At 52.1% G+C, this 19,848-nt stretch overlaps 7 protein-coding genes and 1 non-coding gene across 8 annotated transcripts; 4 read left to right on the forward strand and 4 right to left on the reverse strand.

The window, feature by feature from the left end:
* Positions 1 to 45: 45 nt before the first annotated feature.
* DACRYDRAFT_46497 (TAP42-like protein) lies at positions 46 to 1,240 on the reverse strand (the record flags this gene model as incomplete). The annotated part of the gene is made up of 3 exons (XM_040774708.1): positions 46 to 387; positions 435 to 899; positions 944 to 1,240. 3 exons carry the CDS (start codon positions 1,238 to 1,240, stop codon positions 46 to 48), a joined length of 1,104 nt encoding a protein of 367 aa, XP_040632046.1.
* A 113-nt stretch (positions 1,241 to 1,353) lies between these two features.
* Positions 1,354 to 3,517, reverse strand: DACRYDRAFT_19744 (glycoside hydrolase). Its single transcript, XM_040771642.1, has 3 exons — positions 2,791 to 3,517; positions 2,213 to 2,745; positions 1,354 to 2,166 (listed from the first exon to the last, which is right to left on the reverse strand). Exons 1-3 carry the CDS (start codon positions 3,184 to 3,186, stop codon positions 1,647 to 1,649), a joined length of 1,449 nt encoding a protein of 482 aa, XP_040632047.1. The 5' UTR covers positions 3,187 to 3,517; the 3' UTR covers positions 1,354 to 1,646.
* A 779-nt stretch (positions 3,518 to 4,296) lies between these two features.
* Positions 4,297 to 5,024, reverse strand: DACRYDRAFT_113345 (acyl-CoA N-acyltransferase; the record flags this gene model as incomplete). Its single annotated transcript, XM_040769613.1, has 2 exons — positions 4,640 to 5,024; positions 4,297 to 4,593 (listed from the first exon to the last, which is right to left on the reverse strand). The coding sequence occupies exons 1-2, from the start codon at positions 5,018 to 5,020 to the stop codon at positions 4,297 to 4,299; spliced, it is 678 nt and encodes a 225-aa protein (XP_040632048.1). The 5' UTR covers positions 5,021 to 5,024.
* A 3,846-nt stretch (positions 5,025 to 8,870) lies between these two features.
* On the forward strand, positions 8,871 to 12,181 carry DACRYDRAFT_19745 (MTHFR-domain-containing protein). The gene is made up of 11 exons (XM_040771643.1): positions 8,871 to 9,055; positions 9,108 to 9,955; positions 10,007 to 10,052; positions 10,114 to 10,230; positions 10,283 to 10,429; positions 10,486 to 10,610; positions 10,665 to 10,877; positions 10,934 to 11,176; positions 11,227 to 11,598; positions 11,655 to 11,774; positions 11,842 to 12,181. Exons 2-11 carry the CDS (start codon positions 9,665 to 9,667, stop codon positions 12,004 to 12,006), a joined length of 1,839 nt encoding a protein of 612 aa, XP_040632049.1. The 5' UTR covers positions 8,871 to 9,055; positions 9,108 to 9,664; the 3' UTR covers positions 12,007 to 12,181.
* Positions 12,182 to 13,473: 1,292 nt separating this feature from the next.
* Positions 13,474 to 13,761, forward strand: DACRYDRAFT_46332 (uncharacterized protein; the record flags this gene model as incomplete). The annotated part of the gene is made up of 1 exon (XM_040774696.1): positions 13,474 to 13,761. One exon carries the CDS (start codon positions 13,474 to 13,476, stop codon positions 13,759 to 13,761), a length of 288 nt encoding a protein of 95 aa, XP_040632050.1.
* A 1,629-nt stretch (positions 13,762 to 15,390) lies between these two features.
* Positions 15,391 to 16,146, reverse strand: DACRYDRAFT_103652 (uncharacterized protein; the record flags this gene model as incomplete). The annotated part of the gene is made up of 3 exons (XM_040767794.1): positions 15,391 to 15,759; positions 15,815 to 15,910; positions 15,967 to 16,146. The coding sequence occupies 3 exons, from the start codon at positions 16,144 to 16,146 to the stop codon at positions 15,391 to 15,393; spliced, it is 645 nt and encodes a 214-aa protein (XP_040632051.1).
* Positions 16,147 to 16,868: 722 nt separating this feature from the next.
* On the forward strand, positions 16,869 to 16,950 carry DACRYDRAFT_t6. Its single transcript has one exon. It is a non-coding gene; the product is annotated as a tRNA-Lys (tRNA).
* Positions 16,951 to 17,595: 645 nt separating this feature from the next.
* Positions 17,596 to 19,781, forward strand: DACRYDRAFT_74294 (uncharacterized protein). The gene is made up of 7 exons (XM_040776057.1): positions 17,596 to 17,628; positions 17,679 to 17,717; positions 17,766 to 18,515; positions 18,565 to 19,011; positions 19,060 to 19,220; positions 19,273 to 19,471; positions 19,522 to 19,781. The coding sequence occupies exons 1-7, from the start codon at positions 17,613 to 17,615 to the stop codon at positions 19,686 to 19,688; spliced, it is 1,779 nt and encodes a 592-aa protein (XP_040632052.1). The 5' UTR covers positions 17,596 to 17,612; the 3' UTR covers positions 19,689 to 19,781.
* Positions 19,782 to 19,848: the final 67 nt, after the last annotated feature.

A 19,848-nucleotide genomic window follows, 5' to 3' on the forward strand; every position in this document is an offset into this window, starting at 1 on the left:
TACATCTTGTTATATCTTTTCGAATTCATATTCCTACACAGTCTGTTAACCCTTATTTCCCCGATTCCCAGATCCCTTAGGATTAGACTCTGTCCAAACCGCCCAATTCTCATCCTTGCGCCTCTGTTCCTCGGCCCTCTCGTCCGCGAAAGCAGTCCCGTCCATTTCAGTACCAAGTTGCATCTGCTCCGAAGACGTCGGGGCGTTCTCCGATGCTGCACCTCCGCCAGAGAGGAGATTTCCACGCCTCTGTTCTTCTGCTAGGAACTCGTCGATGGACATCGTGGGTAGGCGATGAGATGGTCGGAAAACTTGGGCTTGTAGTCGTTGACGATCCGCAGCGACAGATGATGTGTTTGAAGGCATAAGGGTGAAAGGTCGCAATGGCTATCATTTATCAGTAGGAGCGCATTCTGGGAAAGGACCACACTTACCCTTCCCTGGGGATCCAACAGCGGTCCATTGACATCCGTTAAAACCTGATTGATCTTATCCAAGCGCCAGCTCCTATCCTCCCATTCTCTATCATTGCCCGGCGGCTGCGACTGCTCACTCGGGGCGTTCCTCAACAACTCCATCTCCTCCGCAACACTCCTCATCTGCCCCAGTGCCAATATCCACCCCAGCCTCAGACTACAGAACACCGCCTCCCGCGCCTTGTCTTCCTCATATTGAGAGGGAAGTTCCACAAGCTTAGAGAAGAGCTCGTAGTCCCCAGCTGCGCCAGGGAGCAAGGAGGCTATTCGCGCCCGGAGCTCTTTCTCAGCTTTGAACTGCTTGATCTTCACTTCCCGTCTCAAGGCAAAATCAGGCGGGATGGGCTTGTCAAACAGAGCCTTGTTTGCCTCCCCTACAAGTCCATAGGATTGGACGCGATCAAGGAAAGTGCGAAAATGCCGCTGGAAGGATGTCAGCCAACGCAAGGCTGCAAAGCAATACACACCTCGGACTCCCTTAATCTCGTCATCCTCTCCTCCCTTCCCTCCGTCCTCACCCTCCCCACAGCCTCACCCCACACATAATCCACAAGCATATAAACCGCATCTTTCGTTCCTAAGTCGTCGACAGTCTCGTTATCGCTAAACAGGGCAAGGTCGTCCACCCGAGAAGAGAGCAGTTGCAGGTCAGAGATAGCGGAGAGGAGGGATTGTTGGGTGGATGCTGGGGAGTGGGGCGAGGAGAGAGAAGAGAGGGCTCGAAGGAAGACGGAGGAGAGTGAGGCGGAGAAGTCGGCAGACATTGTTGGCACTGAAGGTGGTGGGAGGTATGCTTGGGTGACCCTGATATTCACCCGCCCCTAAAAGAGTATTATGAAGCCGATTACACATGACTCTATTCACATTCATGCTGCTGATCAACAGTCTCTCATTGGTATACCTGTATCACATGCCTAATCTTCACAGCGTTTACACAAGCCACCTCAAGCCGGCAGATCGCGGCAAGCAGTCCAAGACAGAGCAGAGGAAAAGGCAAGGAAGTACTAGTGTACTGTACTGAACGGTAGAAGGGATATACTTAGAGTTCGTCTTGTGACCACGCGAAGGATAAAAATGGGAATAGTGCAATGCGGAAAGGGAAACGATGCACGTGCAAGAGTTGAAAATGACAACAAATCGAAGAACTCGAAAGCAAGCAGTCCGCAAACATTATAGAACGAGCCCTACACCCGCTGCCAGCCCAGCTGTTACGGCAGCAACGGTGAACACGTATGGGCGCATCTCCTCCCATCCCTGGGCAGCACTGTAAAATAGGCTCAGAACGGTGGGCGTTGTCGCCCGGTACGGTGTCGCGCGGGTGACGCTGGCCTGTGGCATGGGTACTTGGGGAAGAGGGTTCGAGCCTCCCCCTCCACCAGAGCCTGATGGTGGAGGAGCGACGTAGCTCGCCCAGAGGTAGCGTTGTGCGACACCTTCGAGGTCGGCGACGAAAGCGGCAAGGACATCGGTAGCGTTCGTCAGCCTAAAGTCACGCAGGGTGGGGATGCCTCCGTCTGTTTCGACCTTCTCCCACTCGAAGTTCATGATCATCTTCAGCCGGGGGTAGGTGGACAAGAACGTAATATTCGTGATACCGTCTCGCCACCAGGCACCTTCGACTTGTTCTTGTGTCGGGGAAACGGTGAGCCAATCAGGAATGCCGGTTTGGTTAACTTTCCAGGATGCGCCACTACTCATAATGAGCTCATGCAGGAAGATGGGGTCGAAGGACGTACGATTCTGAAAGCATGCACGGGTGTTTCATACAGTAGGCATTGTAAAACGGCGTATACTGTGTCCTTTGCTGTCCGATTTCGTCCACCTCGGGTAACACACCATTCATTGAGCCCTCGAAGAAGCCCTGGGGCTGAATGACGTTGTAGTCATTGGGGTAGTTACCCTTGTAGTAGTATGACACGCCGTTCCAGTCTACGTACGCGTCACCAGGATAGTATGCCGCGTACGCGTCGTCGGTGTTGTCCAGTTGGCCATCATTGTTCGTGTCTAACGCAGCCTGGTCGGCAGCAGAGGCGACCGAGTCAAGTGTGATGCCGTAGGGATAGCCGACAGCGGCGTTCGGTGACCAAACAAATGCACAGGACGGGCAGGACTGCTTGACGGTGTTGTAGAGCGTTATCCAAGTGGACTTGAACAATGTCGGTTGGGTCGCGTAGGGGAACCAGTTGCCGTTCATCTCGGGTGCGAAACGAAGGCAGACGGCATGCCCTGCTGCAATGTAAGATTGGAGTTGAATACCGAGAGCAGCCATCTAAACTAGTTTAGTTGGATTCGCTTTAGGGGAAAGAGTACGCACATCCTGGACCGTTACGGCTGCAAGCCCATTCAGCGGATAGACGGTGACGTAAATCCCCGCGTCCGTGTCTGTCTCTGTCACCTTTGTCGCATTGATGATCCCTCCAACACCGGTAACATCGTTATATTGATCGACAGGGATGTTCTGTGAGAATTGGAACCAGGATATATTCCTGCCTACACGGGCGTTGGCAGCGAGCGGGCTGTCGCCTGAAGTGACGGAAGTGTCAAGCCAGAGACCGAAATACAGTTGACCGTCGGGGGGTTCGTTGAGTGCTGTTGCTGAAGCGGCTGCTCCTGCGGGAGAGGTGGAAGTGGCTGCGAGGGGGTTGGAGGTTGTTCGCTGTGCGAAGGCAAGGGGGAGAAGGAAGAGGAGGGCGAGGGGAAGGATGGTCATGGTCGTCTGTGGGAGGGGAGGGAGGGGTGCGAGTGACCTTTCGTGCGATGTGGGCGGGAGAGGCGCGGAAGGTGAGAGAAGAAAGTAAGTGAGCTGGCCAAGGGCTTGTCACGGTTGTGAGACCACCAATGATGAACCCGATTCGAGCGGGCGGCGGAGCACCGGTCAAACGCTGATGATCGTCGTTGATAAGCAGCAGTTGAGCAATTCAGAAAGAATGAATCGTTTTCTTCCCTTGCTGGTTGTTGTCCAAAGATTTGAATTGTTGTTAAATGAGAGACGGTAAAAGAGTGAGAAGGATTACACCAAGGTGAAGGGATGGGATAGGGAGAATGGGCGTGGAAGGGGCTGCCACACGATGTACGGGCGGTAACGGACACAGACATCACTCAATTTGCATCCGACTTCAGACCCATCAGGGGAAAGCCATGAGAAATTAACGGGTCTCGGTATGATCATCTGTATCCGCGTGGATTGACTCCGACTTCCATGTAAACACCCCACATTGTAAGAAAACATTATAATGGACTAAGTAACGCTTTCGTAACATTTTACCCTCCAAGCCCCATCATTTTGAGAAGCGGATATTGTTCAAACGCTCTCAGTCTACACGACGGGTCTTCTGTTCTATGCCAGGACTTTGGCTTGGCACAGTTTGCAATCTACTTTCAACTCTTGATGTGACTATACACTGCCTCGCTATTCAGGACTTGATCCGGGATTACTGTCATATTTGCGCGGTCGTCCGTTGATCCGCCCTCAAAGCGCTTCTACACACATGGATTTACGTTTGCATCGCGGACCTCGCCCCTCTGCCCGAATCTACCACGATTTCCCCAAATTTACTTTCCCTCTTGCCGTTTTTCTGGGGTGTGCAACGCCAGCCAAATCTCTCTGCCCCACTCCGTAGCACGTTGGCGTGAGCTGTTATCATTCTGTTAGAGATGCGAGCAGCGAGGCCTTCGACCAGGACACTGGAACGAGAAAGGCTAGGGAAGAGCACGGTCCAAGATTTCCGAATATTCGATGTTTGATGGCTTAGGCTACAATATCTCCTGTTGTGTTTGGTTACCACATGCATGTCACATCCACCGATAAATCACCTCACCCCTACGCCCCCTCCACGGGCCTCCCCCTTATCCCATCCCACCTATCGAAGTCCATAACCCAATACTCGCCTACCTCGCTTTCCACTCTCCTGAACCCCAACTTAATATACCACCTCCGCCCGGCTTCGTTTCGGCTATCGATGCCCGCCCAGACACCTTTGTACCCCTTCGACGAAAGATGCTCGATGATCGTGTGCACCATCTTGCGGCCCCAGCCGGTACGCTGGTACGCGGGGAGGATGTCGATATGCAGATGCGAAGGGTAGATGGAAAGCACGTCCTGCCCCGTCTTTGGGGGCTGTGGGGATGTCAGTATTGGCATACTTCTGCAGAGGAAGACGCACGCTAGCAAACAACCCGTAATAATACTTGTCCGCGTCTGTCCCTTCTGATCCAACGGGGTACTTTTTCGCCAAAAGGGGGAACCAGTCCCTGCCCCGCTCAGCTTCATACAACGCCGTATCGTACGCGCCAATGATATACCCCACGACCTCCTCTTTCCGTTCCTCCGTCCCCTCCTCCCCTTCCTCACGTTCAGCTGAATCTACAAGTACAAATGCGAAAGTCCCGTCTCTAAGTACGTACGGTTCAGCGTAAACAAGGCCCAAGAGTTCTCCCCGGGAATGGAGGTGCTCTGCGCTCGTGCCGTAATTCCCTGTTAAGAGGCAGATCTTGGATAGCGAGGGCGCATCCGCGGGAGTGCCAGGGCGTAAGGAGAGTGGCATCTCGCGCTTGAGGAGTGGGAGGGGAGGGGAATGTCTGACCGCATGCTTTATGGTGGGGATGTGGGGATGTGGGGCGGAGTAACCTCGGATCGATCGGGCAGGGCAATACGTGATAGATAAGGAGGTTTGTACGCGACTTGGACCTTGCTGATACTAAAGGGGCGAAACGAGGATGTTGATATAATATCGCAATACCATGTGGAAGCGATCGTGAGCAGGAGAAAGGGCATTGGCCAGGTGTTGAGAAAGTGCAGGGAAGACACGGCTATGGCCGGATCATATAATCTGAACATGTCACTTAGAATTCCAACAGCTCTGCTTTTTCAGGTACGACCGGAGAGAGTATTTGCTCACTGACATAGCCATGGTGCAAGCTAACATCTGCAGTTCATAGCGCCATCCCAAGTCCGATGAAGTAAATGCAGCACTGCGTTCTCAACCCTATGCAAACTAATCTATACATGGTAACTTCATACAATAAAATCATGGTTATCACATTCCGCACGAACAAAGCGGAGGGCATCGAGTCGCTACCAGAATACGACCGGGAGGTGCCCGATCGACCAAAGGTAACAGATCTTGGAAGCTTCGATGACAACATCGACCGAAGCGGTTCAGCGCATACTGGTCAGGGAAATGCTGCTGCCATGATCAGGTGATTCTGCGAGCCGGCATATCCGGCATGTTGCTAGAACTCGGTGAATCCAGACTGGCTGGGAGCGTATTGAGAGCGTATGTCTTCGTAGTCGGCGAGATCACCTTGACTCTTGTAATCGAACGTGGAGAGAGTACCCATGTCCGTGCCGGCCATGGAGGTAAACGACAACTTGCGACGGAGACGATCAGACTGGGAGTAGGCAATACCACCCTGTGGCGGGACCTGGCTAGGAGGAATTGCCGATATCATCGAAGCACCGTCACCGAGACTGCTTTGCGGCAAATCCTGGGAGATCATAGAGGGTGCATATGCAGCCTTCCGTCCATTCTGTCGAGGAGGCGCAGCGAAAGGACCAGGGGCAGTGCTGAACAAAGGCAAACCATTAGAGTACGGCGCTTGCGATACAACTGATTGAGCGTCAGAAGGAATGTAGGCAAGTGGATCATGGGTCCTAAGATAGCCTGAGTCAAAGCGGCTGGGAATTCCACCATTACGACTATCCCCAGCAGGTGCAGAAGGCATAGCGTCACGTCCAGTGACTTCATGACGGCGGGTGAACGGATTCATCGCTTGATCAAGAGTGCGACGTGGCTTGCTGAACTGTATCATAGATGGTTGAAGATTGTTGAGAGGACCTTCGACAAGGCAGCCTTTCTCCTTGTAGTGCGTCAGCAGATAATGCCAGAGAGGGTGCTTAGAACAAAGCATTAGAGAACAATAGGAGATGAGTAGCATAGCTATACGTACCTTGCTCAAGACCTTCGGATTTCCGAGAATTACGACACCGTATTTCGCACGGGTCAAAGCGACGTTGAGACGACGAGGATCGTTCAGGAAGCCAATCCCTTGATGCTCGTTGCTCCTGACGCAGCTAAGGATGATGTAGTCCTTCTCGCGTCCTTGGAAGGCATCGACACTTGCAACTTCTATCTCCTTATACAGTTCTTTCTTCAAAGATCCGTTGAATTGCATGTAGTTGACGATGTAGGAGCGCTGGCCTTCGTACGGCGTGATAACACCAATTTGATTGGGCATGACGCCTGACTTGAAGAACTTGGTTACGATCTTCTCAACGTTGGAAGCTTCAGTCCTACAATCTACTGTTAGTACAAGTTCAATCGAGTGGGATGCAACACGTACCTGTTCAAGAAAGACGTTCCACTCGACGAGATTTCTTCCTGACCAAGGTTCTGATAGAAGAACATAGGCATATCCGGGATCGGCCACGGGAAGTCGATATTCTTACGAAGCCGCTCCGGAGCTGTCACACCATTCTGCAAAGTGCCCTCATAGAACATGTTTGAAGGGAATTCCGACAGACAGGGGTGCATGCGGTACTGAACCTGCAATCGGATGGGACGATTTCCAAGCACCACGAGGCGCTCGAACAGAGACTGCGTCAGGCCAGCACGCGCCGCTTTCTTGTTCATAATGACAGGTCCAAGTTGCTGAAGAAAATATCAGTATTTATTCTGTCCTCCAGACTTGGTATTGCGCACTTGATGATCTCCAACAAGAACAACCTGCTTACACCCCAGAACGAGAGGAATCATACACTCTACAGGCAGGTCAGAAATGGAGTGGCAACAGAGAGGTATCCTGCTCACCAGGCTCAGCTGCCTGAGTCGCTTCATCAATGAGGACAGTCCTATACTTCATTTTTGCCAACCTAGGGTCTCCAGCCCCAACGCAAGTACAACAGATAACATCGGCAGCGTTCAGAATTTCCTTCTCGCTTGCACGAACCAACGCTTTGTACTTCTTTTCGTCGTTCTGGCTAAGTTCGCCTTGCTCGTTCTTCAGCTGGATGAGTTTCTGCAACTCGACCTGACTCGTATTGGCGGCGACAAGTCGATGGAGAGTTAGGAAGTCAACCGAGGAACTCAGAGCTTCCCGAGATTTTGCCGTCAGCCGAACGACTTTTAATCCAGTTAAGTGAATTCGCTCGGTCAGTTGATCAACGGCAACGTTGGATGGCGCGCAGACAAGAACCTGACCGGGGTTCATTCGGCACAGGTGGTAAATGATCGAAGCAGACGTGACGGTCTTGCCGGTTCCCGGAGGGCCTTGGATGAGAGAGATAGGCTTCTGGAGAACGCTCTTGACAGCATACATCTGGGAGTGATTGAGCTCCGGCAGGCCAGGGGCAGAGAACCTGCTGAGTGTGAGTGACTGTCGATGCAATTATAGGGCTATGCATACCTCTTAGGCATCTGCGTTCTGAGCACCTGAGGCTCTAGCTCATGACCGAGGAGCTTATGATACTGTGGTGAACGTCAGCAAGTCCACCTTTATACGTCACAATTAGATACTCACAATGTAGCCGCTGACACTCTTCTCGTCCACTGCAAACGTCTTCATTGCGAGCTGCATGCGATCAAAGCTGGTTGACTTCCAAACGAAGTCCGCGGAGAAATTATGGGTGCATTCGACAGGGACGCCATCAGGACGGCGTAGCTCGAGACCAATTTCGTCTGAAACATCTATGATATTGTCAGACGACGTAATAATATGCAGGCAAAGAATGCGTACTGTTCGGTATCTTGATGACGTGTCCGACACCCTCCCAGGGCTTGTGCATCTCGCCATCGTATCTCAATCTCAACTCGTCTCCAACCGCAAGGCGAACCTCTCCGCTCTCTAGCTTAGGCATGCAGAACCAAGCGACTCTCTTCTGGTTCAAGCCGAGATCCCACCGAACAACAATGTCGTTTTGGGTTTGAGATTCCTTCAGCTTCTTATCGTAGTCCGCTTCTATTTTGACTAAGGGACCGAAGATATTCTGATACTGATAGGCATCTTCGTACCTTTGAGGGAGTCATATCAGTATACCCTTACTCAGCAATCTGCTAAACAGAAAAATGACGTACCGTAATAAGATCGGCTGGGGTTCATCGTCAACACCCGGTCGTTCCAGATCCTCCAGCGTTGCTGTAGCGTTTTCACGCCATAAATCTTCTAATTTGTTGATCTGCTGGAATGTGATTTGTCTCGCTCTCATCTGCTCTTGCTCGCTAGGCGGCTTCACCAACCAACTCAGGAACTGACGGTCGTCAATGAGTGGCGCCCAAAGGCTCGTGTTCCAGGTGATGTCCTTGGATATCGCGGCGCATGGTTGACGGCAAAGAAGTACCACAACCGTGTCGCTCTTCGCCGGAATAAAACCAAGCATGAACACGTTTTTGCTACCGCAGTTGTAACATTCAGGGGTAGTCTCCCCTAAAGGCGACTCCTTGTGCAAAATGACCTCTTTGTGTTTCGCTCGAACCAGATGGTTGACGATATGTGATGCTGAAGAAGATCCACGACCATTGCAAAACCACTTCTGGCATATGAGACAGCGAACGACTGAGGCTGGTGCATGTATGCCACAGTAGCTACAACAAAGGCTGAGTCATTCCTACGTGTGCTAGTAAGCGCTGGACGTACCTGCACGCCCACTCGGGCAGCTCGACATTCTCTTTCGAGTCGTCCAAGTTTCCATCAAGGTTCCCATCTATGTCCTCCAACGCCTCAGTTTTGGCGGTCAAGGATATATTCTGCATTTGTGCCGCCACCAAGTCCGGTGTGACAGAGTGGGGATGATTTCCTGATGCATGTGCAGCGTGATTGTGGAGATTCGGTATTGCACTGTTCATGGTATATCCCGAGTATAGCGACGTAGTATCGTCAAAGGCGAGTGCATATTGGGATGCACCTTCAAAATGTTCGAACGCATCCATCGTCGTCGTCGTCGTTGTTTGTGTCGATGAGTTCAGTTTGAAGGAGACTAGTCCCTAACTCAGGGTGCCACAGCTTAGGATTTTGTCTCCGAGTCTGGTGAATGCTCTCCCGTTCGAAATTATGCATCGGCGGGTCGGCCTCTTTCTTGTCTCGATCCATCTGCTTGACTTGACGGTCTGCGCATTACAGCTCGGGATTTGCTTTTGGGACTCTGCCTGTTGTGGAAACTTGATCAAATAAGCTAGGAAGCTCTTCCGTAGCAGATGAAGCTCACCGAAGCCATCTCGCGGGATGATGCCTCCACCATCCACCCATACTATACCCTAGAGTTTTTTCCACCACGTACAGACTCTGGATTTGAGAATCTGTTGACTCGCCTATCTCGACTGTCAGTTCTGAATCCAATTGGATTGACGATAACATGGGGTGCTGGAGGGTCTACAAAGCAGCGTAGTCTGGATCTGGCTGAAGCCGCTCTGGGTGAAAACCCTGTTACGATCCTCCACTTAACTTGCACAAATATGGAACGGGATATGTTGGATGATACTCTTGATGTAACACCATTTCTGTGTCTATGCTGTTCTGGACTCTAACGGCTCATTCAGAATGCCAAAGCTCGAGGTATCCAGAATATTCTAGCCCTCCGCGGAGGTCAGCCGACTTGCTGCTCGGATCTACCCCTCTTTTGACAAATGCTTGCTATGGTGCATAGATCCGCCACGAGGAGAGGAGTACTGGATTCCATGTGATCCTCAGTTCCAGCACGCGTCCGACCTCGTGAAGTATATTCGGAAGCGCGATGGGGATGAATTCTGCGTTGGGGTAGCCGGTCAGAAGCTTTTGCCCAGCTTCTCATGTGAATGGCTGACACCCTCTTCCAGCCTACCCTGACGGTCACAGTTTAGATGAAGATGCCGAAATCGCGAATCTCAAGCTTAAAGTGGACGCCGGTGCCGATTTCATCATCACCCAACTGTTCTACGACGCGGACGGTTTCTTGATGTGGCTGAAGAAAGTGCGCGAGTCCGGTAATTAGGGTCCTCATATTTGGCAAGAGGGGCATGTTCCTGACCCTGCGGATCAGGTGTTGAGGTACCCGTACTTGCGGGTGTGATGCCGATCCAGTCGTACGCCTCCTTTCTCCGTATGACCAAACTATGTGCAAGTCGGGTTCCACCATCATTAATTGCCTCACTGGAGCCCATCCGGGTATGTTCCGTTCTGACTTTGGTATAGCGCCCAACTTAATAGCCTTGTGTCCAGCACGACGACGAGGCCGTGAAAGAGTTTGGAGTGGAATTCGCCACTGACATGATCCGCACCATCACATCCCCGAATCACAACGGTCCCACTGTCCAGGGAATTCATTTCTGCACATTGAACCTTGAGAAGAGCACGTGGCGGATATTGGACAATCTGGGATGGATCGGCACGACTGCCCACGTCCTAGATGAAGGAAAGAACCGTCTGATCCAGGTGTGACTATCATTCCGGTACTTATTACTCAGGCTAAACTGTTGCTACCCTTTTAGCCGGACTCTAACGTCCGTCCCTCCTCAGCCTCCCTGTTGATCACACCGCATGATGCGGCTTCGGCTGCCACGCCCAAGGAAGCCGAAGACACAGGCCCTATATCGCACACCACCACTACCTTGCCAGCACTGCCAGCCAACCAAGCAGTCACCTGGGATGACTTCCCAAATGGTAGGTTTGGCAGCGCGGATAGTGCCGCGTTCGGGGTCAGGGACCCGTACAAGAATGAACTAGGGATGACTGTACGTACCCTGCCGAGGACTACCCTGAACGGTCCACTAAGAACGCTCAGGCAGCCGAAGTACATCGATTGTGGGGGCAGCCAGAGACGATCGAAGACCTCAACGCGATGTTCCTCAAGCATCTTCGTGGCCATTCGCCGTTTTCAACAACTCCCTGGTCCCCGAACCCCATCGCGGCCGAGACCAAATTTATCCTTCCGCGACTCATCGAATTCACATCGAAGGGAACGTGGACAGTGGCCAGTCAGCCAGCGGTAGACTGCATGCCCAGCGACGATGAGGTATTTGGCTGGGGCCCGAAGGATGGCTTCGTTTTCCAGAAAGCATTCTGCGAATTCTTCTGCGAGTTTGTGACTCTTGAGCGCTTGAAGCATAAGGCCGCCGCACTGGATACTGTGAAATTCTTCGCTGCTAATGCCAAGGTGGGAAAAGATGTACCATATTTCCAGTACATCCCACATGCTAATCTGTGCACAAGGGCGAAATGATGACAAACATGGCCCCCGGCGAATCGAATGCTGTAACTTGGGGTGTGTTCCCAGGCAAAGAAGTCATGCAGCCCACGGTTATTGAACGCTCAGCATTCCAAGCGTGGGCGGTGAGTACTTCTCGCAATATTGCCTTCCGATAAGTAGTGTTCTCTAATAAGTTGTTAATTGCTACAGGAGGAAGCATTTGGAATCTGGTCAGAATGGGCGCTGTTCTTCCCTCCGGCATCGACGACACGTCAGCTACTGGAGCGGGTGCGTGACGAGCGCTGGCTTGTGAGCGTCTGTCACCACGATTTCAAGAACCCAAACGATCTCTGGGATCTTCTACTCGAGACATGACACCGGAAAGCGATCCGACTGATGGGGGTTTGTATGGGTACATCGACGATGCCGCTTATTTTGAATGATGTGAGATGAGAAGGAAGGAGGGGGATTGCATGGTCTGTAATCTGTCTTGCCTCCTCTGAGCATGCGTAGAATGAAGAAATGTAGCAAGTATGAATGTAGATTTTGGGGTTGATGGATTTGGGGGTCCGACAAAGCCAAGAAGGACGCTTGTGAGCCACCAATTTTGCGCTTTTTTTTGGCGCATGGGAGCTGCGCAGAGAGTGGGGCCGAGCTCCTCTGTTTGGATGGACTGATCATCCGAGATCTAGACCCTGGTGGCGGTGTAATGCGTCGGCGAAATCTCGATAACGGACTTGTGACCGAACTCCAGGGTCCCGGCTCCACAAGGAGCAGCCCACGCGAGAAGTTTCATATGGCGGACGGATATACGTGCCGACCACCCCAGCGCAAGGAAACCTGGCTCTCATCGCCTATTGTCCTTCTTCTCCATCTCTCTATCTATCTAGGGATGCTTCTAGCTCTCTGTACTGCCACATCTTCTAAAGGTCGAACTATACCCTTTTCGTCCCATTCAACCGAACCCAACACCGCCATACGCCTCCTTTCACCCCTATCATAGCCAAAGTTGGCTGATATCATCGGCCCCTCTTCGAGCTAAACCCAAGCAGTATAGTTTATGATTTGCATTATCTAAGTATTCGGCTGTGGAATTTATTGAGGCATAGTCCGAAATTGCGGGACAAGTCTGAATCACAATTTGCATCCAGAGCGCTCCGAACCCCCCGGTGCCTGAACTACACGCTGACGGCTGAGGGTCTGAGGCGGAAAACAGACAGCAAACCAGCACCGGGAGCTGAAACCCCGTCCATCATACCAGCACTTTCTTTTGTGACTGTAATCTCAGTCGCCCCACTCGACACACTCCTCACGCACCGCACAGGCGTACCGCTTCCACCGGCCCACCCACCTCACCTCCGCGAAGCCTGCCATTGTGGGCCACCAACCTAGGCAAAGTGCGCACTGCTCCCGCTTTTTGATCGAGTGAGATTCAGATCGTACCATTTTGGCCCCAACGCCGAGATATTCATCTAGGTATCTGAGCTTTTTGACGCCCAACCGGCTGCCTATTAGGCAACCATCTGATGAGGCCGAAGGAATTAAAACATTGTCCACGCGTCTCCCTTCTGACACTTACTTCTGCTCTCCTTAGCGCGTGGCCGACGTGCGGCAGGTGCCAGGCCAACGCCCTCTTCTGCTCTCTACAGACTTCTCTCTTTCCGCGCAGTGGCTCCAAGGTTGTCCTCAAAATACGGCCACAACTGCGCGTTGTCACCCTGTGTGGCGTTCGGGATCACCTACATTCTCTTTTTACGGCATACACCCGGATCCTCCGTCCTTGACCTTGGTCAATAGCCGTCGTTTCTCTCTTCGAACTCACTCACACGACATCCTTGGTTTATGGAGCTGTCCTCTATCCTGAATCCGGAGACAGAAGCTGAGCGACACGGCTACTCTGCAGAAAGAGCGGATGATCCAGAGGGTCCACCCCCGCCTAGGGGTTCCGGGGGTCATGGAACGCCCTCAGTTGGACGAAAATACCCCTGCAAGGTTTGTCAACGAGTTTTCTCGACGTCAGGCCATTTGAGCCGTCATATGAAAGTGCATACCGGGGAACGTAAGTATGTTTGCCCCTTTCCCGGATGTAATGTAAAGTGCAATCGGTCCGACAACCTACTACAGCAGTAAGCAATTTTTTCCATGAATGGTTCGGAGCATTGACGATGACCCTAAACTCCCAGCTACCGTGTCCACCTACCCAAGGAAGAGAGAAAACTAGGAAATACGCACGTTCGCGATTCGTTGCGCCGTATGAACTCCTATACCTCTTCCTCTTCGTCAACGGGACAAGTGTCGCCAGGGGTCTCCGAACCACAAGAACATTCTTACTCACCGTCCCAACCTAGCCTCGTCCAACAGCGCAACCCGGCACTGGCTCCCCCGTATCCCCTTCAACATGCATCCAGTTCACATTATCCTCGTGGGTTGCGTTCTTCAGCCACGAGTCATCCTTGGAAGACTAATGCCCTTCAAGCGCCGACGGACTACACGGCCACTGGCCACCCTATCACCCACCCCGCACAATCTGCGATGCATTTGGCGCCACCTCATCATCGGGCACCCCAACAGCCTCTGCAACACCAAGCATACCCTAACGCTCGTTATATTCAGTCGCGGAACCAACATCGACAGTATGGCCCACCTGATGATGACCAGGAGGAGGAAGATACCTCATCCTCGGGCTCCAACGAGGACGAGGACGAGGATGAGGACACCGACAACAACGATCAGACGGTGAGACACAGACTGCCACCCTCTCATCCGGCAGGTTCACCCGCACAACGCGGCTTCCCAGTGTCTTCCAGCCGATACGAAGGACGATAGCGACAAGAAAGGGCCACTATTCTCCCTTCTCAGACGACGCACGCTTTCGCCGATCCCGAGGCTCTCCGACCATGCATATTCAACGGGGTACTCCCCGTCATCGTCCTTTAACGAACGATCGCCTTGGAATGCAGGAAGGGTTCGGCGTTTTGTCCCCATTACTGCCCTGGTGGGAAGTCGTTTCTTCTACCTGCAGCTTCAACCACAATACCTCCCACACGTAAATTTGTCGACGTACCTTCAGCAAAAGTAACGAACAATACCGTTTCCTCCAACACATTCTGAGATCAGAGAATGCGCTATCCGCTGGCAGCCAAAATACACGAGTTGAGCAATGCGGACCCCAACATATCGAGCAGACAATCGCGCGATGCACTGATATTTTCTTTGCAATACAAGTTTCAGCATATGGAAGAAACAGATGTATGCAATTATGCAGAATATTGAAAGAATCCTCGGGTTACTTAGGCCCCTCGGAAATCATAGAAATGACACCCATCAGTGAAAAGCACAGAAACCCAAAACGAGAAAAAGCGGCAGACCACTCTGGCAAACTTCGCGGCGTGGGTACAGTCGTTGCACGAAAATATCGAATCACGGAATGTCGGAAAATGCCATTCCGTGAACAGGACGGCTGCTCGGCAGATAACATGAAATACTCCGCGTTAAGAGTAGTTTTTATGGAGCGCCAGTGAACGCGAGGGCGTGTTCGAGGGATGTCGTTCTCGGAGATGCCGGGCATTGCGCTGTTTTACGTTCGAAACAAGTGCAAGGTTATAGAATGGTGGCTAGGATGGGAGGGAGTACGCAGGGTAGCGTACGTAATTGTGATTGGCATGTGTGCACTGCATATGTGACGCCAAGTTAGTGCTTGCTCTCTGCATATATGCACATAGAACGCACTTGGACTAAATTCAACCACATTACAGCCGCTCATTCACTTTCTTCGTCCTCGCTATGCTCTTCCTCATCGTCGTCATCTTCTAGCTCTTCGTCGTCCTCGAGGCTGTCCTCCTCCCCTGACAGACCCTCCTCGCCGACACGTTCATGTTCGAGATCGACGTCTTCTTCTTCTTCCTCTTCAGCTTCTTCCTCCTCCTCTGCATCATCCTCGCCGTCAAAATCTTCGATGTCGTCATCCAGATCGCGCCATTCTGCGAGATCGACTGCCTCCTGGCCGTCCTGACCCTGGGGCAGGATCTGCGCAGCTTGGAGCAGAGGTCCTCCCTCTGGGGGCGTACCAGGCTGGTCCGGAGTGCCTGGATTGACTGCGTGCAGCTCCATCTCTTCATCCGATTCGTCCTTATATCACCATCATGAGTGTGCCTCGTTGTGGTTGACTCGTGGAATGACGTACCCCTTCTTGTTCACGGTCAGCTGATTCCTCAAAGGCCGTCTGTACCTTGCCATGAGGCACGAAGATTGTGCTTCCCGTCTCACGTATTGCGCGGAGCTGCATCACAAAATCAGTCTTCCTACGAGAAGGACAATAGTGGAGCAGAAGCGTACCTGTGCCTTCACCTCGTTCTCCTCGTCACTGAGATCGTCAGCCTCCGAGGCTTGGTCCCGACGCTGCCCGAAGCGATACCAGACATGACGTGGATTTGGAGTTGGGTGGGGAGTGGGAAGAGATGGGTGATACAGTGGAAGGCGGACCTGCACTTGGATGATGGTCGAGGAGGAAGCCATGCTGAATGTTGAGCGTGAGGAGAGAAAGACGCGACGCGTTGTGATTGGGCCAGACGCGTGGCTATGACGTATGTGACTCTCCTTCATAATGGGCTGAATTCTCATCCATCACAACATGGAGCTATACTAAAGTTCATAATTTTGTTCTCATTCACATTTCGGTTCGACGTCATCACGGTAGAGTAGCCTCGTGTCCTGTTTCGTCATCTCCCGGTTGCAGTGCTATTAAGCCGCCATCTCGCCAGCGTGATCTGGGCATCACATGCCCACGAATGCGACGATCGCCTTCAGTGTCTGTGAGAGCCGCATTGAGATTCTTTAACCCATTATCGAATCCCTTCTATTGATTTCGAAACACTGCGAATACTTGCTCTTAGCCAGCACAAAAGTGCCCTGAAATCTTGATTGTCGGTTCCACTGAGTCAATTGTATTCTGTTCGGCAGTGGTTTCAAGCATGCGAGAATACCTGCGAACAACACGCCGCCGACTGCTAGACAGTAGAATTCAACCGAATGTTGACTCAACAGCAATATTTGCTCGGATGAGCTGATCGAGACGGACCACTACTCCCCAACAGGATATCACAGAATTGAGGAAGGAAATGACGAAATATAAACCAAGTAGAAGGCTTTATGAAGGGGAATTGGGCCACAAGAGTTGATGATGGTTGCTGTCCGTTTTGAATGGTTATAAATTAATAATATGGCCAATTGTATGGCCTGCCCGGCTTGCATAATCGGTAGTGCGTCAGACTCTTACATGGTGGGATCTGAAGGTTGCGAGTTCGAGCCTCGCGTTGGGCTAGTTGAAATACACTTTTTGTCTATGATTGACGCCCTTCCCTTTACTCCTAGTACTTTGCCAAAATCCTGGAAAACTTGCCGAGGCTTGTCAGACGACCAAATTTTCGAAGGGTGAGGTGGAGGGATCTGCTTCTGGAGAAACCCAGGCCTAGGGGAAGTGCCTTTGGTCACGTGTTTTCCGCTTCCGAAGAAGCAAAACAAACTCCGCGTCACCCGCGTCGCATCACGCGCGTAGGCCCTATCGGACACTCACCTGCATACTGCGACCTCGACGGTACTGACAGCGAGCTCGACACTCTCGGCGGCGACATCCATGGCCGACTCTTCGCAAATATTGCGTACGCCAGGAGAGACCCGCCGACGCGGGCCTCCCAAACCACATCAACCCTTTCAGCATGATGAGCTTGCTCGCGGAAAGTACGTATTGTGCATTATTACGGATATACCGTCATTGACCGGTTTGTTCGTACAGGCGCACAGGAAAGACTATCAGGGCAGTTCAACGAAATGAGGAGGATATGGAGGATTTTGATGCGTTGATGATGTCTGGAGGGACTTCAGTGGCGGCTAGCAGAGCGCGATCGCGGAAGGGAGCACGACTAACGGAGAGCCCTTTACGAAGACGAGCGGACAGAGATGACGAGGATTCTGAGGAGGTTTCGATGGAGATCGATACAAGTGAGCACTGTCCGTCTTGTACCTCTATATTTTGCTTGACTTTTGTATAGGCATCATCGGTGCAACAACTGCCTTTTTCGAGGGACGTCGTGAGTGGCCAGTCTGCCTTTTCACTCCCGTTCTCACCAGTTGTTTAGCTTCCGTGGTCAGCAATCGCTCCCGATTATCTCAGACAGAGGCGGACTACGAGGGTATACCTTCCCCTAGTGTTTCTCGAGTAGGGCGTCCAAGAAGCAGTCAGGCTCCTCTCGATCCTCGTACTCCACGAAGAAGACCTCGAGACTCTGATAACGAGGATGAGTTAACACGTCCACCGGATAGTGCCTCCGTCACTCGTATAACACCACATACTCCTGGATCACCCAGTAAATCCCGGAATGTGGTCGATGGTCCAGGCGAGGTCGAAGATGTTCCAGAGACATCGCCTACCGTGGCCGGTCCCAGACGGAAGGGGAAAGGACGGCCAAGTGGTGAATCGGCTGGCGAAGCGGAGCCTGCATATGATGACGATCAAATACCTCAATACGATGGTATGGATCTCGCGGCCGAGGAGCCGCCACCTGTGGAAACGAACGGACATGCAGAAGCAGAAGAGACAGACGAGCATAAAGACGTTCAGGAAGAGGAAGAGGAGGAAGGACAGGAAGAGGAAGAGGCGCAGGAAGAGGAGGAGGAGCAAGACGAAGAAGAGGACGAGGACGAGGATGATGAATCACCACCTCCGAAACGTGGCAGGGGCCGACCAAGGAAGGGGGAAGTGGTGAAGAGAAAGCCGGAGAAAGCAGCGACAACGTCGAAAGGCAAGCGTGGCAGACCCAGGAAAGAAGATTCACAACGAGCTCCCTCACGCAGGCCTAGGTCACAGACTGTGGAGTCTAGCCCTGAACGTAAGCATCTGTCTTGTTTATCAAGATTGTCGTCTAAGAGATTCTTCAGGAGGAATCAGCGAAGTGATTGATGTACACGGCGGCGATGGCGAGGGCCACTTCTTCGACTCAGAAGGTCGGCGACGGAATGCTCGCGTTCGATACGCTCCTCTTGAGTACTGGCGCAACGAGAAGGTTGTATATGGTCGACGGCAGTCTGGCGTGGCCGTAGTGCCTGTCATCAAACAGATCATCAAAGTCGCACCTGATCCTGTTAGGCCTGTTGGAACGGCACATAGGACTCATCCATGGAAGAAACGGAAAGCATCCACGGATAATGAAGAGGATGAAGAAGAGAATGAGGACGAGGATGAGGACAATGAACGAGAACACAAGAGAGCAAGGTCAGAACAACGGGGGTATGTTGAAGAGGATCCGCCGGAGAAAGGCTGGGACAGCAAGACGGATCCACTCGGCGTCGTCATGGAATACGTTACGAAGACTGAAGTCGAACGACGTAAGTCGCTGTATAGTACACCTGCCTGAGTTATTGAGTCTGTTATAGGGGTGGCGTTCACGCAGAGCATGGTACAACCTCGAGAAGCAGCGAATGCCAGGTTCAAATTCCAGAAGATCTTCGGCGACGGAGAGTTTCTTGCTGCTGGAATGCTGTCCATACCTGTTGGTGAAACGAAACCAGCAAAATCGTCGAAGGACAACAGCTACGTGAATACACCGTAATCGAGACCCTTAGGGCGTCGGGCTGACCCTGCCACAGGTATTTTACGTCATCCAAGGTGCCGTCAAGGTGCAGATCTATCGAACATCCTTTCTTGTATCCATTGGTGGTATGTTCCTCGTCCCACGTGGCAACGTTTATGAGATCGAGAACGTCGCCGAACGAGAGACTGTTCTTTTCTTCGCACAAGCACGCAAAATACCAGAAGATGGCAACGTGAGCATGCAGGACTCGCAAGGTATGCGCGTTTCCCAGTATCTCGAACGCCACCACTTACACACCCTGAAGGTACTCCGATAAAGCGACGTGCCAGTATGACTCCTGGGCCTGATGCCAGCCGAGTGTCGATGACACCGCGTCGATCAGAGCCACCGCGTAGCATTGAGCGCTCTGGATCGCGGTCCGGATCAAGAGCTGCTTCGTCCCGACCTAACGGATACCGGCGACGACATTGACTAGAGCCTGCGTTCTTTTCTTGGCCTGTATGGACTATTTGTGTCAGTGTTACCTTGTTGTATACGCTACTCTTGTAAAATAGTAATTCAAACCTGGAAAGATTTCGGTTGGCGTTCTGCTGTCCTCCCACAATGCTTCCGTTCTGTGCTATTACCGTCT

Source organism: Dacryopinax primogenitus, assembly GCF_000292625.1.
Source record: "Dacryopinax primogenitus strain DJM-731 SS1 chromosome Unknown DACRYscaffold_2, whole genome shotgun sequence".
NCBI lineage: Eukaryota > Fungi > Basidiomycota > Dacrymycetes > Dacrymycetales > Dacrymycetaceae > Dacryopinax > Dacryopinax primogenitus.